Source organism: Lissotriton helveticus, chromosome 3_1 (assembly GCF_964261635.1).
Source record: "Lissotriton helveticus chromosome 3_1, aLisHel1.1, whole genome shotgun sequence".
Lineage (NCBI taxonomy): Eukaryota > Metazoa > Chordata > Amphibia > Caudata > Salamandridae > Lissotriton > Lissotriton helveticus.
Genome location: NC_136061.1, coordinates 666232768 through 666249715, shown reverse-complemented (window position 1 = coordinate 666249715; position 16948 = coordinate 666232768). Strand labels below are relative to the sequence as shown.

At 48.0% G+C, this 16948-nt stretch overlaps 1 protein-coding gene across 4 annotated transcripts in view; it reads right to left on the bottom strand.

Moving 5' to 3' along the window:
• The window catches only part of MACF1 (microtubule actin crosslinking factor 1), a 990087-nt gene that overhangs the window by 177690 nt on the left and 795449 nt on the right, over positions 1 to 16948 (bottom strand). For all 4 annotated transcript variants that reach the window (XM_078680764.1, XM_078680763.1, XM_078680765.1 and 1 more), the window contains 6 exons: positions 7204 to 7326; positions 6731 to 6832; positions 6191 to 6292; positions 2579 to 2752; positions 1448 to 1603; positions 462 to 659 (listed from right to left, as the gene is read on the bottom strand). In XM_078680764.1, coding sequence (XP_078536890.1) covers positions 462 to 659; positions 1448 to 1603; positions 2579 to 2752; positions 6191 to 6292; positions 6731 to 6832; positions 7204 to 7326 — 855 coding nt within the window. The remainder of the gene's footprint in view (positions 1 to 461; positions 660 to 1447; positions 1604 to 2578; positions 2753 to 6190; positions 6293 to 6730; positions 6833 to 7203; positions 7327 to 16948) is intronic.

Here is a 16948-nt window from a genome sequence, read left to right as displayed (position 1 = left end):
GGCCCCATGAGCTAATTCACACAGAAGGGAACACCTGTGGCAGCTTTTACACAGCCAGGGCCTCCTATTTCATACACAATCTGTGCTGTGACCTCAGATAAGAAGTGATTTTACTGCCATTGGAAGATGCAAGTTACAGGTTATTACGCAAGTGTAGAAAATACTTATGGAAAACTTTTGATCTAAAAATTGTGATTGGCTTCTGCACAGAAGTACATGTGACTGCATGTAATCTGACAACATGTGTTTGGGGCTTCCACTTTTCAGATGGGACACAGCTATGCATATATTTGTGTAGTGTACAATAGGTCACCTGTGCTCTGTACTAGTAACAAAATGCGCATAAATTCCTAAAGCGTTTGACTATTCTCCTCTAGTGTGCAACAGTACATGACTGGCATTGTTTTTCAGACTGATTGATCGGCCTACCGTGCCTGAAAGCAGTACACTGCGTTCAGTACCTGTTGTAAAGCCAGTTCCAGCTGTTGTTCCCTCTCCTCTGTTTTCTGCAGCACAGAGGTCCAGCACCGGCTGAGAGCTTTGAGTCGATTTCGCAGGCTGCTAGCATCATCTCCAGCGCTTGACTGCAGAAGCTCATTACCAGCATCACTCACGGTCTCAACTGTGTTTTGATGGGCAAGGACATCATTTTTTAACACCTGCGGGGCAGTACAGAGAGGAAGGTCTCAAAATGGATCAATTCAAATGAGGACAGTCCCATACAACGAACAGATAGCAAGGGCAACGCGGTATCAGGAATCTCTCTAAGTGAATGGATTGGACTGTGTGCCCAAGCTTTTAAAGAGTGAGCGGACAATTGAGCTAGATGATACTGCCCTTCAGTGAATAGATTGCACAGTGTGCGAAGGTTTACAGACACTGAATAGAATGCAAGGGCAGCACAGTGTGAGAAGACTCATGGTCAGAGTGGATTATTTGGGAAATCTCATACAAGACTCTCCCATTTGGTGCACTGACTGCATTGTGTGAAGAGGCTTTCCTGCTGTGTAGAGACACCTTCATGAGAACCCTCAAACAATAAATGAAGATTTGTATACATTGAACATATAAAAGTGACATTACAGCAAGAAGAAGCTTTCATGAACTGAGTGGAGGAAGAAAAGTATGGAGTGAATAAGGTCTCATACAGTGCACAGTATAGTGTGAAAAAAACTGTACTATGAATGTATTGCAGGCACAGCCTAGCGCGAGGGATGTCTCATACACTTAACGGGCAGCGGGGATATCATGATATGATGAGCATGTCTGCAAAAGGGGGCATGAGGGTGCTGGGGGATTGACCAAGGACCTTGTGAGAAACTGCGTGGAGGGGTAACTGACAGATAATTAATATCCAAGGATCAGCCCTCTCTGTGTTTTCAACTGACTCCCACAGTGAGGCCAAATCGTCAGGTTAAAGCAAGTCATGCTAAAAATTACAACGTACATGATGCTTTGCAAGATCGACCTCGATGAGCTTAGGATCACTGTTGATCGGCCGCTGTGAATCCAACAGTTCTTCAGTGTGCGTCAGCCATGACATGACTTCTGCCAATGCATGTTGAAACTGCCCGAGAGCCAACAGCGCAGCCTCCAAAGTGTGCTGTAACGAAATTGGAGGAAAACAAGGTGAGAAAAAATTAACCCGCCAGCTCCTGCCCAGACACAAGGCACAGCTCGGGCTCTTACACATGCCAGTGATCTATTTATAGTACAGCAATGGCATCAGTCTTAATGCCTTAGCTGCTGCTTTCGCTGCAGCTCCATACTTCTCACCATGCCACAGACACTGCCATAGATTCGCTCACAGGGAGACGCCCTACTTCAGTTCCAGACAATGTTCAGCTCCTAGAACTCTGCCCCAGTACCATGTACGTCCCCAGACTCTACTTCCAAACCAAGTACCAGTCCTATCACAAGGACCCTATCCCAACCCACACCCTTGTCATTGCCGTGCTCTGGCTACTGCTCAAGCCCCAGGACCACAACTCACTCAAGCAATTTAAAAACAGACAACAGCTACCACTGCCGCCAACCCTAGACACTGCTCTAAGTCTATCCATTATTTGTGACATGGTGTCCAGCCTTTAGCCTGGCTTAGGCCTCCTCTCTTGCCTCTGCACAGTCATTGCCCTATGATCAAACCTGGCCCAGAGCAAAGCCTAATCTCAGTCTTTTCATTATGCCACTGCTGCTATATCAGAGCCTACTCTGTTCCCTTCCACAGCTTTGACTACTTCGCCAGTCCCAACACTGCTTCTAATCCCAGCGCTGACCCAGATTCAGCCCATTCCCAAGAAGTACCCAAATCATCTACCCTTGATACTATATTACACCCACTTTTGCTCTAGTCTCTACACTGCAATTTTTTCATAGGAACTGTTCCAAAGATATCCCTTCTCCGAGCAACTTCCCCCACCTTTCCCCCCCCCAGATGTCAATGTCCAACCCTCAGCCCTGCAGCTTAACCAGCCACTGAATACAGGCCAGCCTTCACCCACTTTGCTGACCCCAGTCATTAATAATTCTCAGCCTTTGTCACAGCAGCACACGTGCAACCACTGCATTGTGCTGTCACCTGTCTGTCGTTGATCTTCTCGCCCAGGTTCTCCCAAAGGTGCCTCAGTTCAGTCAGAGGCTCTTTGATGATGTCACGATCTGTCTGGTCTGAGGCTTTCTTCAGCATCAGTTCACCCTGATGGCTGAGTCGTTCCATCTCAATTTGCTGCTGGTAAACCTCCACCTTAAACTCCTAAAAAAAAAAAAAATGAAAACGAAAAGGCAACAGGATCACTTCACGAGAACCAAAAATAACCCGCTTTGTAGGATAGCCACAATCCTTGCACTAGACTAGTCCCAAGATCCGGGCTCATCTCATGCTTTATAGCTTTTCTACTTTCCATAGCTGAAGTGATGAAGCTCATTCTATGGCCATCCTTCTACCTGTTGTGTGCTAAAGTAAGGAAATGTGAAGGCGGACAGTGCTTATGAAGACTCTAACACTAATTTATTTTCAAAGTGAGGAAACTGCCCTTTGTAAATGGCTAGTAGGTGCCTGGAGACCACTTCTGCCCTGTGACTCGCCTACCAAGAGACTGTATCTCTCCAAGCACCAGCCACATAGCCTAAAACCTGAGCAGATCAGAGGGCAAGGATTGAAGTATGCATCAGTATTTGTCTTTTGATTGCTAACATTGGTAGCTTCTTACAGAGGCCTACCCATGTTGCTAAAACATGTTCAAAGGGGTTGCTAGCTCCAGCAAAGTGAGCTATGAGGAGCTCAGATAGTGCAGAATATTTTCTGCATACTGGTACATCATAATATTATGGTTGTGTAGGAAGTGGACTCTTTATGTGGTATACCAAAAAGAAGAGGTATCTGTGCAAAACATCCAAGTATCCCTTATGAGTGGACTGGGGCTTGCTCTAACAATCCTAAGGTGCTCTTCTAGGTGGTAGTGTGGTCAAGCAGCCTTAGGCATATCAGAGAGGACTGTTAGACATCTGCAATAAACACAGTCAATAAACGATGCACAAGACTCAATAAGGAGATCCACACCAAATTATAAAAGTAACTCTAATATTTCGGCACCAAGATCATCAAAATCAGGTAAGTAAATTTCGAGTTATACATCTTTAAAAAAATGTTAAATGGCCACAGTGCAATTTCTGAAGCGGTAGTGTTATCATTTGGAGGAAAGATATACACTGCATAGAGGTGCTTCACCGCAACTTACGGGACCAATCTCGGTTAAGTATGGGGCTAGGTCCAAGGAAGCACCAACAGGTCACCACTGGCAGCACTAGGGCGGCTGGATACAAAGGTGCTTTACAGTGTGGGGTGCCCAATGTTATCCTAGGGGATAAAAACATGTATTGCACTTGGACTCTTCACAGCAACTTACAGAACCAACCACCTGGACTTAAGGGGAGTATGGGGCAAGGTCAAAGACCACAGCAGCAGGTCACCTCAGGAGGCATTGGGGCATCTGGGTGCAGAGGTGTGTTAAGGCATCGGGTGTACCATTCACTTTAATGGGGAACGGTCCAGTTGCTAAGAAGCTGCAAGCTGGGACTGGAAGACAAGTTAGACTGAACCAACAAGGTAGGCTCAGATCTCATGATGCTCGAGGACACCTTTGGACCTCTTCTGCTCGGGCCAGGGCAGCCGGGTGCATAGGTGTCAGGTTTTCATCACCAGAGACACTTGCGGTAGAGGGAGATTGCACATAGAGGCTTCAGGCGGCGTCGGTGAGCCTACGGTAGGTAAACGCAAGGTGGGCTTTGTCTCTGGAGGGTCGGGTACCACGCTGGCACCACTGGCCAACTTCAACTTGGGCTAGGAGGCACAGGTGCAGTGGTGCTTTTCGGTGTCAGGTTTGCAGCAGTCCGGAGTCCTCACAGTTCTTTTGGAGTGCCTGCAGGATGCAGGGAAGCAGCTCCACTACTCCATGGGAGTTCGTGGGTCTATGTTGAAGGCAGGCAGTCCTTCCACGCTTTTGGGAGGCACAGCAGCTGCAGGACGAGACAACTTTAGTGAAATATGGCGGGAACGGCAGACAGGCCGGCAGAGTTGGCGCCAAGTCAGTGGCTTCTTCACATTCCTTGCTTCTCGTTGCTCTTCAGTATCTTTTTTCTCAAATTTGCAGGAATCTCGTTTCCTGGTGCCAGGGGCTCCCCTAACTACTAGATTTAGAGGCATCCGGGGAGTGTAGGGTAGTAGCCAATGGGATACTTACCCCTTGGGTCACTATGCCACCTATATGACCACTAAGTGTGGAAAGTGGGCATAACGCTGTTCCCAGAGTTCCTAATTCTGCCATCACAGAGATGGCAGACTCTGATATTTTGCCTTCACTTCAGGCAGCCCACCTTAGGGGTGGAACTAGCCTGAAGGTGAACACGCCTTTCTGACTAATAATTTCCCCACCTGTCGAGGCACCAAATGGGCAATGGACAAAGGGGTGGTTGGCATCCTCTCCTGTGAGGGAGCCAGATTTGCATACCAAAGATTGTGGGCTCTATGAAGCCCCCTGCCTTGGAATGCTAATTCGCGGGTCATCCATTGGGAGGGGGTGTAAACACCCTTTGCCCGAGCAGGCTTTGTTTCTGACCTCCAGAGAGCAAAGGTCCTCATCCCTGGGGGTCAGAAACTCATCTGTGGTGGCAAGCTGGTCAGCACCAGTCAGCCAGCTCACTAGTAGTTTGTAGGCTTTCAGGGTGCACCTCAAAGATGTCCTCTGGATGCAGGCATTAATACATTCATCACTTGAAATTAGTGTGGGCTTATTAATACAATGTGTTTGATACCAAATATCTTTGGTTTCAGTAAAGCCATCATATTGCTGGTGAACTCGTTTTCACCAGTGTCCAGCATTTGTACTGGCAGGAATTGAACTGACCAGCACATGGGCATATCTGCAAATGCAGATATGTCCACACATGCAGTATAGTGCACTCTGCCTTTGGGCTGTAAGGCTGCTGTAGGTGTGACTCACATATACTGCTTCCAGTGTCTGCAGGCATGGAACACAGGTATGTGTGCCATGTTGTGTTCTCACTTTTGCCTGCACCTAGAAACGCAGCCTGCAATAGCATTCTGCATGAGTTAGGTGAGGGGTTCCTGGGGGTGCCACAATACATGTTGCAGCCCTTAGGGACCCTCTATGGTACCCATGTCAACTCGGGCTAGGGGGCACGAGTGGAGTGGCACCAAAGGTATTGCCAATTGAGGGAATAACTGTACAGTTTAGGGAAAGAGATCTGGCACTGGGGACCTGGATAGTAGGAACTCAGTGCACTTCCAGTCAACATTAGATTGCATACCAGGAAAAAAGTGGAAGTGACCATATCTAAAAGGGGCACTTTCCTACAGACTGCCTAGTAGTTCTATATAAATGCTACAGGGTATGGGGAGCAGATTGTTCAATCAGGTACCCCACAGGAGAGAGGAAGGATAAGCGACCTAGAGTTTTCCCTCTTCACATTAGGTCATTCTTGTAGGGCATAGGATTGGGAGTGAAGGTCTTTGGAGTGTTGCTTTCTATGTATATTCACAGCACTTTCCTGCTTCTTCTTCCAAATCATAACTCAGTTAAAGACCATCGCAAAGAAAAACCAACCGTCCAAATACAGACCCAAAGAAGAACACACCCGCCTTTCCATCACACAGACTGCTTTGTCTTTGTACCTTCATTTCATGAATCTGGTCTTTGACAGTATCAAGGTCGGTGCCCACAGGAGACATATCACACAGCTTAATTACTGCGTTATCCAGCCAGTCGAACATTGCCTGAAAACAAAACACAGGAGAGTTACTTTCCTATACGGGCAGTATGTCAGTGCCAAGTAACAGGTCCCGGCTCCATGGCCTGTATGCGAGGGGGCAGCAACTGGTTCCTAAATCATGGGTCGGCCATCAGTGATCACGCAGCGTGGCCTACAATGTCATTGGTAGCTGATCAGTTCTCGCAGCATGGCCAGCACTCCAGAGAGAAATGACCACTTCCTACAGGGCACACAGTACCACAAAGAAATCAGTGGTTCCTCCAGTACGGCTAGTGAAACAGAAGCAAATGATTGGTTCTTAGTGCCCAAACTGTTGAAAGAGGAATGCACAGTACCAGCAGGATCCGAGAAGCCAACAATGACTACTGTCTGCAGCATACCTACTATTTTTAGGCAAGGCAACAGTACCTAAACCACTGGCTGGAGGTAGACTCTCCCTCACCTGCAGTGTGTCTTGATATTGCACGGCAGATACCATGGCTTCCTCCAGGTGATCCAGACGATCTCGCCAGGTTTTGTTGAGATTCTCCCAGGCATTATTCATCTGTGAAGGAGATAAGAAGCTTAGATCACTAGAGAAGACGCAGTTGGTATCGGTAGGTTAGTGCAGGAAGAGATCAGGATGGAGAGCAGGTGGGGCAGGGTGATGTGAGATTTTCCGAAGACAACAAGGACAGGGCCCATGAAGGCCAATACAGATTTCAGGCAAAGGTAGATTATGGTGGAATCTGTAGGTGCTTGGGGGAGAAGGGCACAACATGATGAGTTCTGTACAGTCAGACGGAGAAGGCAAAGAAAATAAAAATTAGTGCAAAGAGCTGGAGGTTGAGGTAAGGGCATTTGAAGACCGATACAGAGATAAGAGGAGTAAGGAACGAGTGATTCGGGAGGAGCGCAAAAAAAACACAGGCGTACCTCATCAATGCTCTTCTTCACCTCTGGTTTCTCAGTCTCTCCACAGGCAAAGATTAAGTCAGTCCCAAGGATACGAATAAATTCAAGTTCATCGTGCAATCCATCTGTCTCCTCCTTAATCGCCTAGAAGGAAATATAATCAGTTAGATTTTATAGGCCTGCTTACACAATATATAGGGCAAGAAAATGAAAATGGGCTTGTGATAACAGGGGACACTTTGTCTTTGGGGCCAGAGGGGAGATGGAGGGTAACTAGATGTAGTCTGTTGAAAAATGGGCCAAGAAGGGTGGATACGGGGCTCAAGGTAAAGGAAGGCTCTGCGAGGGCAATTAGAGCTGCTGACCCAAGGCATGACAGGACACATGGGGTGTTTACAGGACTCAGGGCTTTTACTGAATCCAGGCCGCAGCTTCTTAAAGGACACGCCGAGTGGGGAGATACCAGACCCAGGCCAGGGGCGGGAAGACCCAATGTTGTCACCAGTGCATGTAGGAGCAATACTTTCAAATGCTTTGAATTAAAAAAACTGCCAAATCCAATCATGTATTTCTACAGAGACAGCTCTACAAGATACAGGAAGGAAAACAACAGACAGAAGGCTAGGCTTGGTCCAGCTGGAACACCAAGTTTAGGGGTGACTAATATTGGAACGGGAATATCCCAGTCATAGTAAACAGACATATTTCCTTGCCCTGAGTGCCCGACAGCTTGTTTCTGGTAAACCGCATTTTTTCCCCTGGCGGCACGCTAATGTAGCATGTGCGCAAAGGTAAGTATGAGTAGGTTCTGGATCTGGAGGGGTGCACCAAGTGTGTCCATAATTTATTAACAGCAAACTACTGTCCCTGTTGAAGGTTTAGCATGTAGAGCAGTGGTGTCAGTGTACCATGCTATTCTGTCACATATAAGGGACTAGGCCACACAAGTAAGTTATTCCTTTTGAATCTCAATGTGGGTGAGTTAATCCTTTATACAAACTGCAATGACTCTCAAATGGTATTTATGTCAGTCACAATCCTCATCCTCTACTCTTGAGTCACAGGCCCACAAACAGGACAGTTCGACTGGTTATAGATTTTCCTGCATGGGTATTCAGGAGTGAATATGCTACTTACCAGTATGCATCTGTTCTTGGCATGTAGGGCTGCTAACATTCATATCTATTGCATAGATCGCCGCCTAGTGTTGGGTCCGGATGATTGCACATTGTTGTCCTGGAAGAGTCTTCGAAGTATCACGAGATAGGTGGCTCCTCCCCTGGACTACAGTGCGCATGGGCATCGACTCCATCCCCAGATTGTTTTTAGCCATTGTGGCAGAGATGGAGTGAAATAGTGTACAGGATGTCCATGCTAATGATGAATGCAAGAGAGTATCTGCAGCTGCTACGGGCACCGGGGAGGAGGGCGGGCGATATGAATGTTAGCAGCCCTACATGCCAAGAACAGATGCATACTGGTAAGTAGCATATTCAGTTCGAGGCATGTGGGCTGCTAAATTCATATCTATTGCATAGAATACATAGCAGTCCCTCCATTAAGGGCGGTTGCCCGTGCCAGTTGCAGAAGCTTGAAAAAGTGTCTTGAGAACAGCCTGTCCTACAGCTGCTTGCTGTTTGGAATGCACATCGACACAGTAATGTTTGGTAAATGTGTGTGGTGTAGACCATGTGGCTGCTCTACAAATGTCTTCCAAAGGAATGTTCCCCAGGAAAGCCATGGAGGCCCCCAACTTGCGTGTGGAGTGCGCCCTTGGGGGTATTGTTAAAGTACGCTTAGCTTTTTGATAACAGATTTGAATGCACTTAACAATCCATCTGGCTATTCCTGCTTTGGAAATGGGGTTGCCTTTGTGCTGTGCTGAGAAGGCAACAAAAAGTTGTTGTGTTTTCCTAAAGTGTTGTGTTCTGTCAATGTAGTACATCAACGCCCTCCTAACGTCCAATGTATGAAGCATTCTTTCCGCTACTGTTTGTGGGTTTTGGAAGAATGCGGGCAGGTCAATAGTTTGGTTGATATGAAACTGTGACACCACCTTAGGAAGGAATTTGGGGTTAGTGCGGAGCACTACCCTGTTGGAATGTATTTGGATGAATGGCTCTTGGATTGTGAGTGCTTGCAGCTCACTAACACGTCTGAGCGATGTAATAGCAATGAGAAAAGCCACTTTCCATGTCAGAAATTGAATTTCGCAGGAGTGCAGTGGCTCGAAAGGTGGGCCCATCAGCCTAGTGAGGACCACATTGAGGTTCCACACTGGAGCCGGTGGTGTTCTTGGAGGAATGACTCGCTTCAGTCCCTCCAGGAAGGCTTTAATGGCAGGCACCCTGAAAACAGAGAGATGCTGCCTATTCTGGAGATAAGCCGCTATGGCGGATAAATGTATCCGAATGGAAGCGTACGCTAGATTGCATTTGTAAAGATGTAACAAATAGCAGATGATGTTAGGAATGGATGCATCTAGCGGGTTGATATCGTGGTCTGTACAGTAAATGACAAACCGCTTCCATTTTGCTGCATAACAAGCTCTGGTAGTGGGCTTTCTTGCCTCCCGGATGATGTCCATGCATTCAGGAGGCAGGTTGAGGTAGCCAAACTCTAAGACCTCAGGAGCCAGATCGCTAGATTGAGCTGTTGCGGATCTGGGTGCTGAATGTCGCCATGGTTCTGCGTCAAGAGCCTGGATGTGAGATGCAGCCTTTGATGCGGTACCACGGACAGTTCTAGAAACGTGGTGTACCATGGTTGGCGTGCCCATGTTGGAGCAACCAGGATGAGAGTCATCGAGTGTTGCTTTAGCTTTCTTGCCACCAGCGGAATGAGAGGCGCTGGGGGAAAAGCGTACGCAAATTTGCCTGACCAGTTCATCCATATCGCATTCCCTTGCGATTCCGGGTGAGGGAACCTGGCGGCAAAGCTTTGGCATTTTGCGTTTTCCCTTGTGGCAAACAGGTCTATCTCTGGATGACCCCACTGCTGGAAGTACGGGTGGAGTACTGATGGATGTATCTCCCACTCGTGCATTTGATGGCTGTATCTGCTGAGCAGATCCGCCATCTGATTGTCCTTGCCCGGGAGGTGTTCCGCCATGAGGAAAATGTTCCTCTGAATGGCCCACTTCCACATACTCTGAGCCAGATGAGACAGCTGTGGCGAGTGAGTACCTCCCTGCTTCTGGATGTAGTACATGGCTGTCATGTTGTCCGTCCGGATCAACACGACTTTGTTGCACAGATGTACTTTGAAGGACTTGAGCGCCATGAAGATTGCCATCAATTCCAGGTAGTTGATGTGCAACTTCTGTTGCTGGGTGGACCACAGTCCCTGCACAGTGTAGTGGACCACATGAGCTACCCACCCTTGGAGAGATGCGTCCGTGGTTAGGATAATCTGTGGCACTGGCTCTTGGAATGGTCGTCCCTTGCAAAGGTTGTGTGGATTCCACCAATGCAGAGAGTTGTATGCCCGACCGGTCACCAACACTAGGTCTGTCAGTTGTCCCTGAGCCTGTGTCCAATGATTTGCCAAGCATTCTTGGAGCGGACGCATGTGCAACCTCGCGTGCGGGACTATGAAGATGCAGGAGGCCATCATGCCTATCAACTGCATGAACACTCTCGCTGGTAGGGAGTGCTGTGGTCTGAACCTGTGGATCAGCGATTGAATGTTGTCGATCCTGACTGGGTTTGGCTGAGCCATAGCGGTCAGGGTGTTTATTGTCGCGCCCAGATACTGCCGCACATGGTTTGGTTGAAGGTGCGACTTTGGGTAGTTTAGCGAGAACCCCAGACTGTGAAGGAGGTGAATAGTGTGGGACATGTCCGCGGCGCACTGTCGTTCCGACTTTGCTTGAACAAGCCAGTCGTCTAGGTACGGGTAGACATGTATGTTCTGCCTCCTGAGGTGCGCCGCCACCGTCGCCAGACACTTTGTAAACACTCTGGGGGCAGTAGTCACCCCGAAGGGTAGGACTTTGAACTGATAGTGCCTGTTTTGAATGGTGAACCTGAGGTATTTTCTGTGGGATGGGTGGAGTGGGATGTGGAAATAAGCATCCTTGAGGTCCAAGGTTGCTAGGAAGTCCCCTTGGTTTAGCAGGGGAAGAATTTGTTGAAGTGTCAGCATGTGAAAGTGTTCTGACAGTATATACATGTTGAGGGGGCGTAGATCCAGAATGGGTCTGAGGGATCCGTCCTTTTTTGGGATGAGGAAGTACAGGGAATAGACTCCTGTTCCTTCCTCCTCCATTGGTACGAGCTCGATTGCGCCTTTTTGCAGCATCACCAGAACTTCCTGCTGCAATAAGTGCAAGTGCTCTGCCGACATAGGACGGTATTTTGGGGGAATGTTGGGAGGAGTGGATGTTAACTCCAAACAATAACCGTACTGGATAAGTTTTCTCACCCACCTGTCTGTGGTGATGGACGTCCAGACTGGCAGGAACTGCTGGAGTCTCCCCCGACAGGTGTTGGATGGTCGGGGGGCAGTGACAGAGAGTCACTGTTTGTTGGTGGCAGAGGAACGGGAGTTGTTGTTCCCTCTGCCTCTGCCCTTGGCACTGTTACCTCTGTAACCCCCTCTACCCTGCTTGGGGTACGAGGATTGTGCACCACCCTTTGTGAATTGTGTTTGTTGACCCAAGTGTCCTCTGGTAACACCACGTGCTCCTGAGCGACGAAAAGTGCTTCCCTTGAATTGTTGAGACTGAAGCGCCCCCATGGACTTAGCAGTCTCATTGTCCTTTTTAATCTTTTCAAGGGTGGTGTCAACATGTGGACCAAACAGTCTGTCAGGATTGACGGGCTGGTTGAGTATTGTTGTTTGAATGTCAGGTTTAAATCCAGATATGCGAAGCCAAGCTTGTCGCCTTAACATGACGCTAGTGTTAATTCCCCTAGCTGCTGTATCAGCCACATCAAGTGCACACTTTATTGCAGCATTTGAGATGAGCTTTCCCTCTTGTATGAGCATTTCGGCTGCTTCCTTAAACTCATCAGGTAGGTGTTGAAGGAGCTGTTCTAGGGTGTCGTAATGCGCCCTATCGTATCGTGCCAATAGTGCCTGTGTGTTCGCTATACGCCAGATATTGGCAGCCTGCGCAGCCACCCTTTTGCCGGATGCCTCAAGCACTTTCGACTCCTTGTCTGGGGGAGGAGCGTCACCCGTTGTTTGGGAGTTTGCCCTTTTGCGGGCATTGGCGACCACCAACGAATCCAGAGGCAACTGTCCCCGAATATATGCAGGGTCCCCAGGTGCCGGCCTGTATTTCTTCTCGATAAGTGGGTTCACCACTCTCGCCCTGGTAGGTTCTTTAAAGATCTCTGGGGCATGTTTAAGGACACCTTTGAGCATAGGAAGTATTTTAACTGTTCTTTCTGAGACAGAGAAAGTGTCAAACAAAAAATCTTCCTCCACCGGGTCAGCATGCATGTCCACATCATGATTTGCTGCTGCCCGCTCTATCAAAGCATTAAATGCTGCCGAATCCTCTGTTGGTGACGTACGTGCCCCAAAACCTTGTGGATCTTGTACCACCTGATGTCCACCTTGGTCCCCAGTGTCATCATATGAGTCCTGTTGAACATCAGGGTCATTGTCAACTGGGAAATTGGTTGGGGGAAGGTGATGGACTCCTTCTTGGTGGTGGCAGAATAGGTTCAACAAGGGCAGGAATGTCCTGTGCCGGCCTTTTCTTTTTCAGTGGAATAACATAGGATTCCAGTGGTTGGGAAGTGATTTTCCTTTTGTAGAGGGTCAATTTCCCCGTTTGGGCATCGATGTAATGCTCAGATTGTTCTTCTGAGGCTTGATGTCGATCCAAGCGGCTCTTTTGCGTCGAAGGATCCGACGTGTCAGCGATTTTCGGCACCGATCTGGGCGCAAATGCCTTCGGTGCCACCTTAGGTGGCAGAGTGTAGAGAAGCTTGGTCGAGGTCTTCGGAGGTGTGTCCACCGATTTCGGAGCCGACGGCGTGGAAGCCGTTGATGACAAAGTCTTCTCCCGAATACGCTTGAGGGAGTCGGTGACCTGCTTTGTGAAGGAAGCAGAGGGTTTTGTAACCGACGGCCGATGTTCGGTAGCGTCGGAGTCCCTCGGTGTCGACGATATTTCCGCTGACGAATCTTCGGCTCTAACGGGTCGCGACTCTGTTGTAGGCTTTGGCGCCGACGCCGTAGCTGCAGATACGGCATCCTTGTGCCGATGCGAAGTGCCTCCGGCCTTCGGGTCGTGGCTTTTAGTCGACTTTGGTTCGACTGTGCGTTTATTTGTAGGCGCCGTAGTAGCGTCCGAAAGTGTGTTAATGTACAGGAATGTACAGGCCTTTTTAGAGGATGGTTCCTTGGGCACCTTTTGTGGCGCTGTCGACTCGACAGCCTTCTTTGACTCTGGTGGACCGGAGGGCGACGGAGTCGATGAAGGAGCAGGCTTCGATAGTTTTTGTTGTACGTCGGCCATTTTAGGTGTTGTCGAATCCGATGGTTTCGGTTTCGTTTTTGGCTGGACGTCGGCCATCTTTGGCGCCGTCGAATCCGAAGGTTTTGGTTTCGGTTTCGATACGTGAAATGGCGGCTCCGCTTGAGTGTCCGTGGCCGGGCCAGAAGGCGGGGCCGGGGATAGCGGTGCAGGGTCGAGGGTAAGGCCGAGTGGCGATCCCGTGACCTGAGCCTGAGTCATGTAGCTTTCGGGGCATAGCTTTTCCTCTGAGCTATCTTCCGCGGCCCCATAAACTTCTTCGTCGTCCCCTACCTCCTCGACGTATTCAAGGTCTTGGCCCTGTCCTTCGACGTGTTCTTCGGGATCGGCCTGGACCTCCGTCGACGGTGGTGAAATCTGGAGATGATGGCTACAGCCTTCTTCTGCGGGGTCGTCGAATATGTTGTCGGGTGCCGGTGCCGCTCGCTGTGCCTCGAGGCGCGCCGCGCGCCGATGCTTGAGCGTCTTCTTTGACCTGAACTTAGAGCAGGCCATACAGTTTTCTTCATTGTGGTCCGGTGAGAGGCATTTATTACAGACCGGATGCACGTCGATATGTGGATATTTGGATCCACAGACGGGGCAGAACTTGAACGGGCTCCGCTCCATGTTAAGTTCGTCGGGGTCTTGCTGGGACGAGAGGGCCTCCATGTCCGAAGAGTTACTCGACTCCGCAGAATTCCGGCTCAGAGAGTCGGACGATGCTCGAGACCGTACGCAAACAATACCGACGCAGGTAACGAAGGCCTTTTGGCCTTAAGAACAAAGTTTTTTCGGTTTCGACACCGAGACGTCGAAACCACATCCGAACCCAATGGCGGAAAAAAACAATCTGGGGATGGAGTCGATGCCCATGCGCACTGTAGTCCAGGGGAGGAGCCACCTATCTCGTGATACTTCGAAGACTCTTCCAGGACAACAATGTGCAATCATCCGGACCCAACACTAGGCGGCGATCTATGCAATAGATATGAATTTAGCAGCCCACATGCCTCGAACATAAAGGGCTATGATAAACCACATGGGCGAATGGTTACAGAAACTTCCTTAACAGATAGATGGGAGGTTATCAAAATGTTCTCTTCCAGACAGGCAGAAGATCATGGTTCTCCCGAATGAACATAAGGCCCTGATATATTGGAATCTTGAATGGAGAATTCAAATTAATCTGCTGAAGTTCTGAGAATCAAATGAGGTGACTTGAGATGAAAGCCAAGTGACTTGCAATCAGGGATGTGTCCAATTACCTTATTAAATAAAGTAATTGGTTGGAAGGCCCAATGGAAAAAGACATTCTTAAGCAGCCAGAGAAGCCACATCCCACGTAACAGGATAAGTGACATTTGAATTTCTTGTCAGTATACACACTTTTTTTTTAGGGTGACCACATATATGCATTCCCTGGCATGTAGAACACGATCTGGCTGAACTGAATTAATATCCACAGTCATAATTAATACAAATTCCCTGAGAAAGCTTGGGAAGCTTATCACACCCTCAGCTAAGGCATGTACCCTTCAGTTGTGCTGGATATGAGAATGAGAACCGTATCCCAGTGAAAAATGATTAGGGTAGCTAACGAACACAATTGTGGTTTTAGAGAAAGGGCTCCTGTTGAGACCAAAGGTTACTTGAATAGAGGAAATCCCCATACACGCACTAGGACTGCTGTCTTACAATAAGAAGTGCTTAGATGAAGATGATTAATGGATTAAACTTGAAAATTATTTTCATCTCCGAAAGTTCTGCAAATATTGCATATTCTGTCAAATATTCTACTAAATACATGAAGTCATGAGGAGAAAAGGTGAAAATCAGTTCTAGCAGAATAGGTTGATTTAGAAACAAACTAACGAAAAACTCATGACGCACTTGCTGATCTGCAGGAAGTTCCACAACAGGGCCTAAACAGGCACCAATAAACCGCTCCATCTGAACCCAGCAACAGAGCCAGTGACTGAACAACACTGGAGCATAAGAGGGAATGGTCATCAACACTGTAGCCAATGAGCTAAAGGTCATAAGTGTAGCCAGAGAGCGAACAGTCAGCACAGCTGGCAACGAGTGAACAGACGCCATTGTAGCCAGTAAGCAAACTGATACATCAACCAGTTAAAAACTGGAGGCCACTGTAGCCAGTGAGTGAACAGAAACCACTGTAGCCAGTGAACAAACAAAATCCATTGTAGCCAGTGAGTGAACAAACATGGCTGTAGCCAATGAACTAATAGAAACAACTGTAGTCAGTGAACAAATAGATACCAACCAAGATTGTGGCCAGTGAGCAAACAGACACTAACCACCATTATAGAAAGTGAGCAAATAGACTCAACTGTAGCCAGTGCCAGAGAGTCAACAGACACAACTGGAGCCAGTGAGCCAAAAGAAACCACAGCAGCCAGTAAACAAACACAAATTATTGTACACCTCTTGCCAGTAAGTGCCCCTACACTCCTGTAGCCAATGAGCAAACAGACACCAACCACCACAGTTGTCTGTGAGGAAATGGACTTCACTGTAGACAATGAACGAAGGTACAGTACTGTAGCCAGAGAGCAAAGAGAACCACTGCAGCCAGTGAACATAAAAGCACCACTCTAGTCAGTAAGCAAATGGAAACCACTATAGTCAATGATTAAACAAACAAGTGTAGCCAGTAAGCAAACAGACTCAACTGTAACCAGTGAGAAAATACACTGCACTGTCGCCACTGAGAAAACTAACTCTGCTGTAACCAGTGAGCAAAATGATTCCGCAGTAACCAGTGAGCAAAATGATTCTGCTTTAGCCAGTGAGCAAAATGACCCCATTATAGCCAGTGAGCAAATGGACTGCTGTAGCCAGTGTCCAATCTGATCACTGTATCTGGTGAGTGAATAAAGGTAACCGTTTGATAGGGTCTACTTCCTTCTGATCTCAAGAATCCGTTTGTAAGCTTGCTTAAGGATTTAAAAGAATTTAAAGACTTTTGTGTGTAAATAAATTCTGCTACATTGCAACAAGTTCCCGAAACTTTGCTGGTGGCTAAATTCTAAAGACCTATGAGAACTGAGGAAACAGATTCTTGATTCTTCCTTGCGAAAAATAACATACAAAGTATCCTATAGTGACCGTTTAACACTCCAAATGATACGTGTTACGGTGAGCTTCTGTGAAGCAGTACTGGCCATTAAAATGGGAATAAGAAGGAAACTGGGAGCAAAGTAAACCTAGAAATGCTGCTGGCCATAAAAACAAATGCATGCGAGACCTGGGCATCAGAACAGGCTG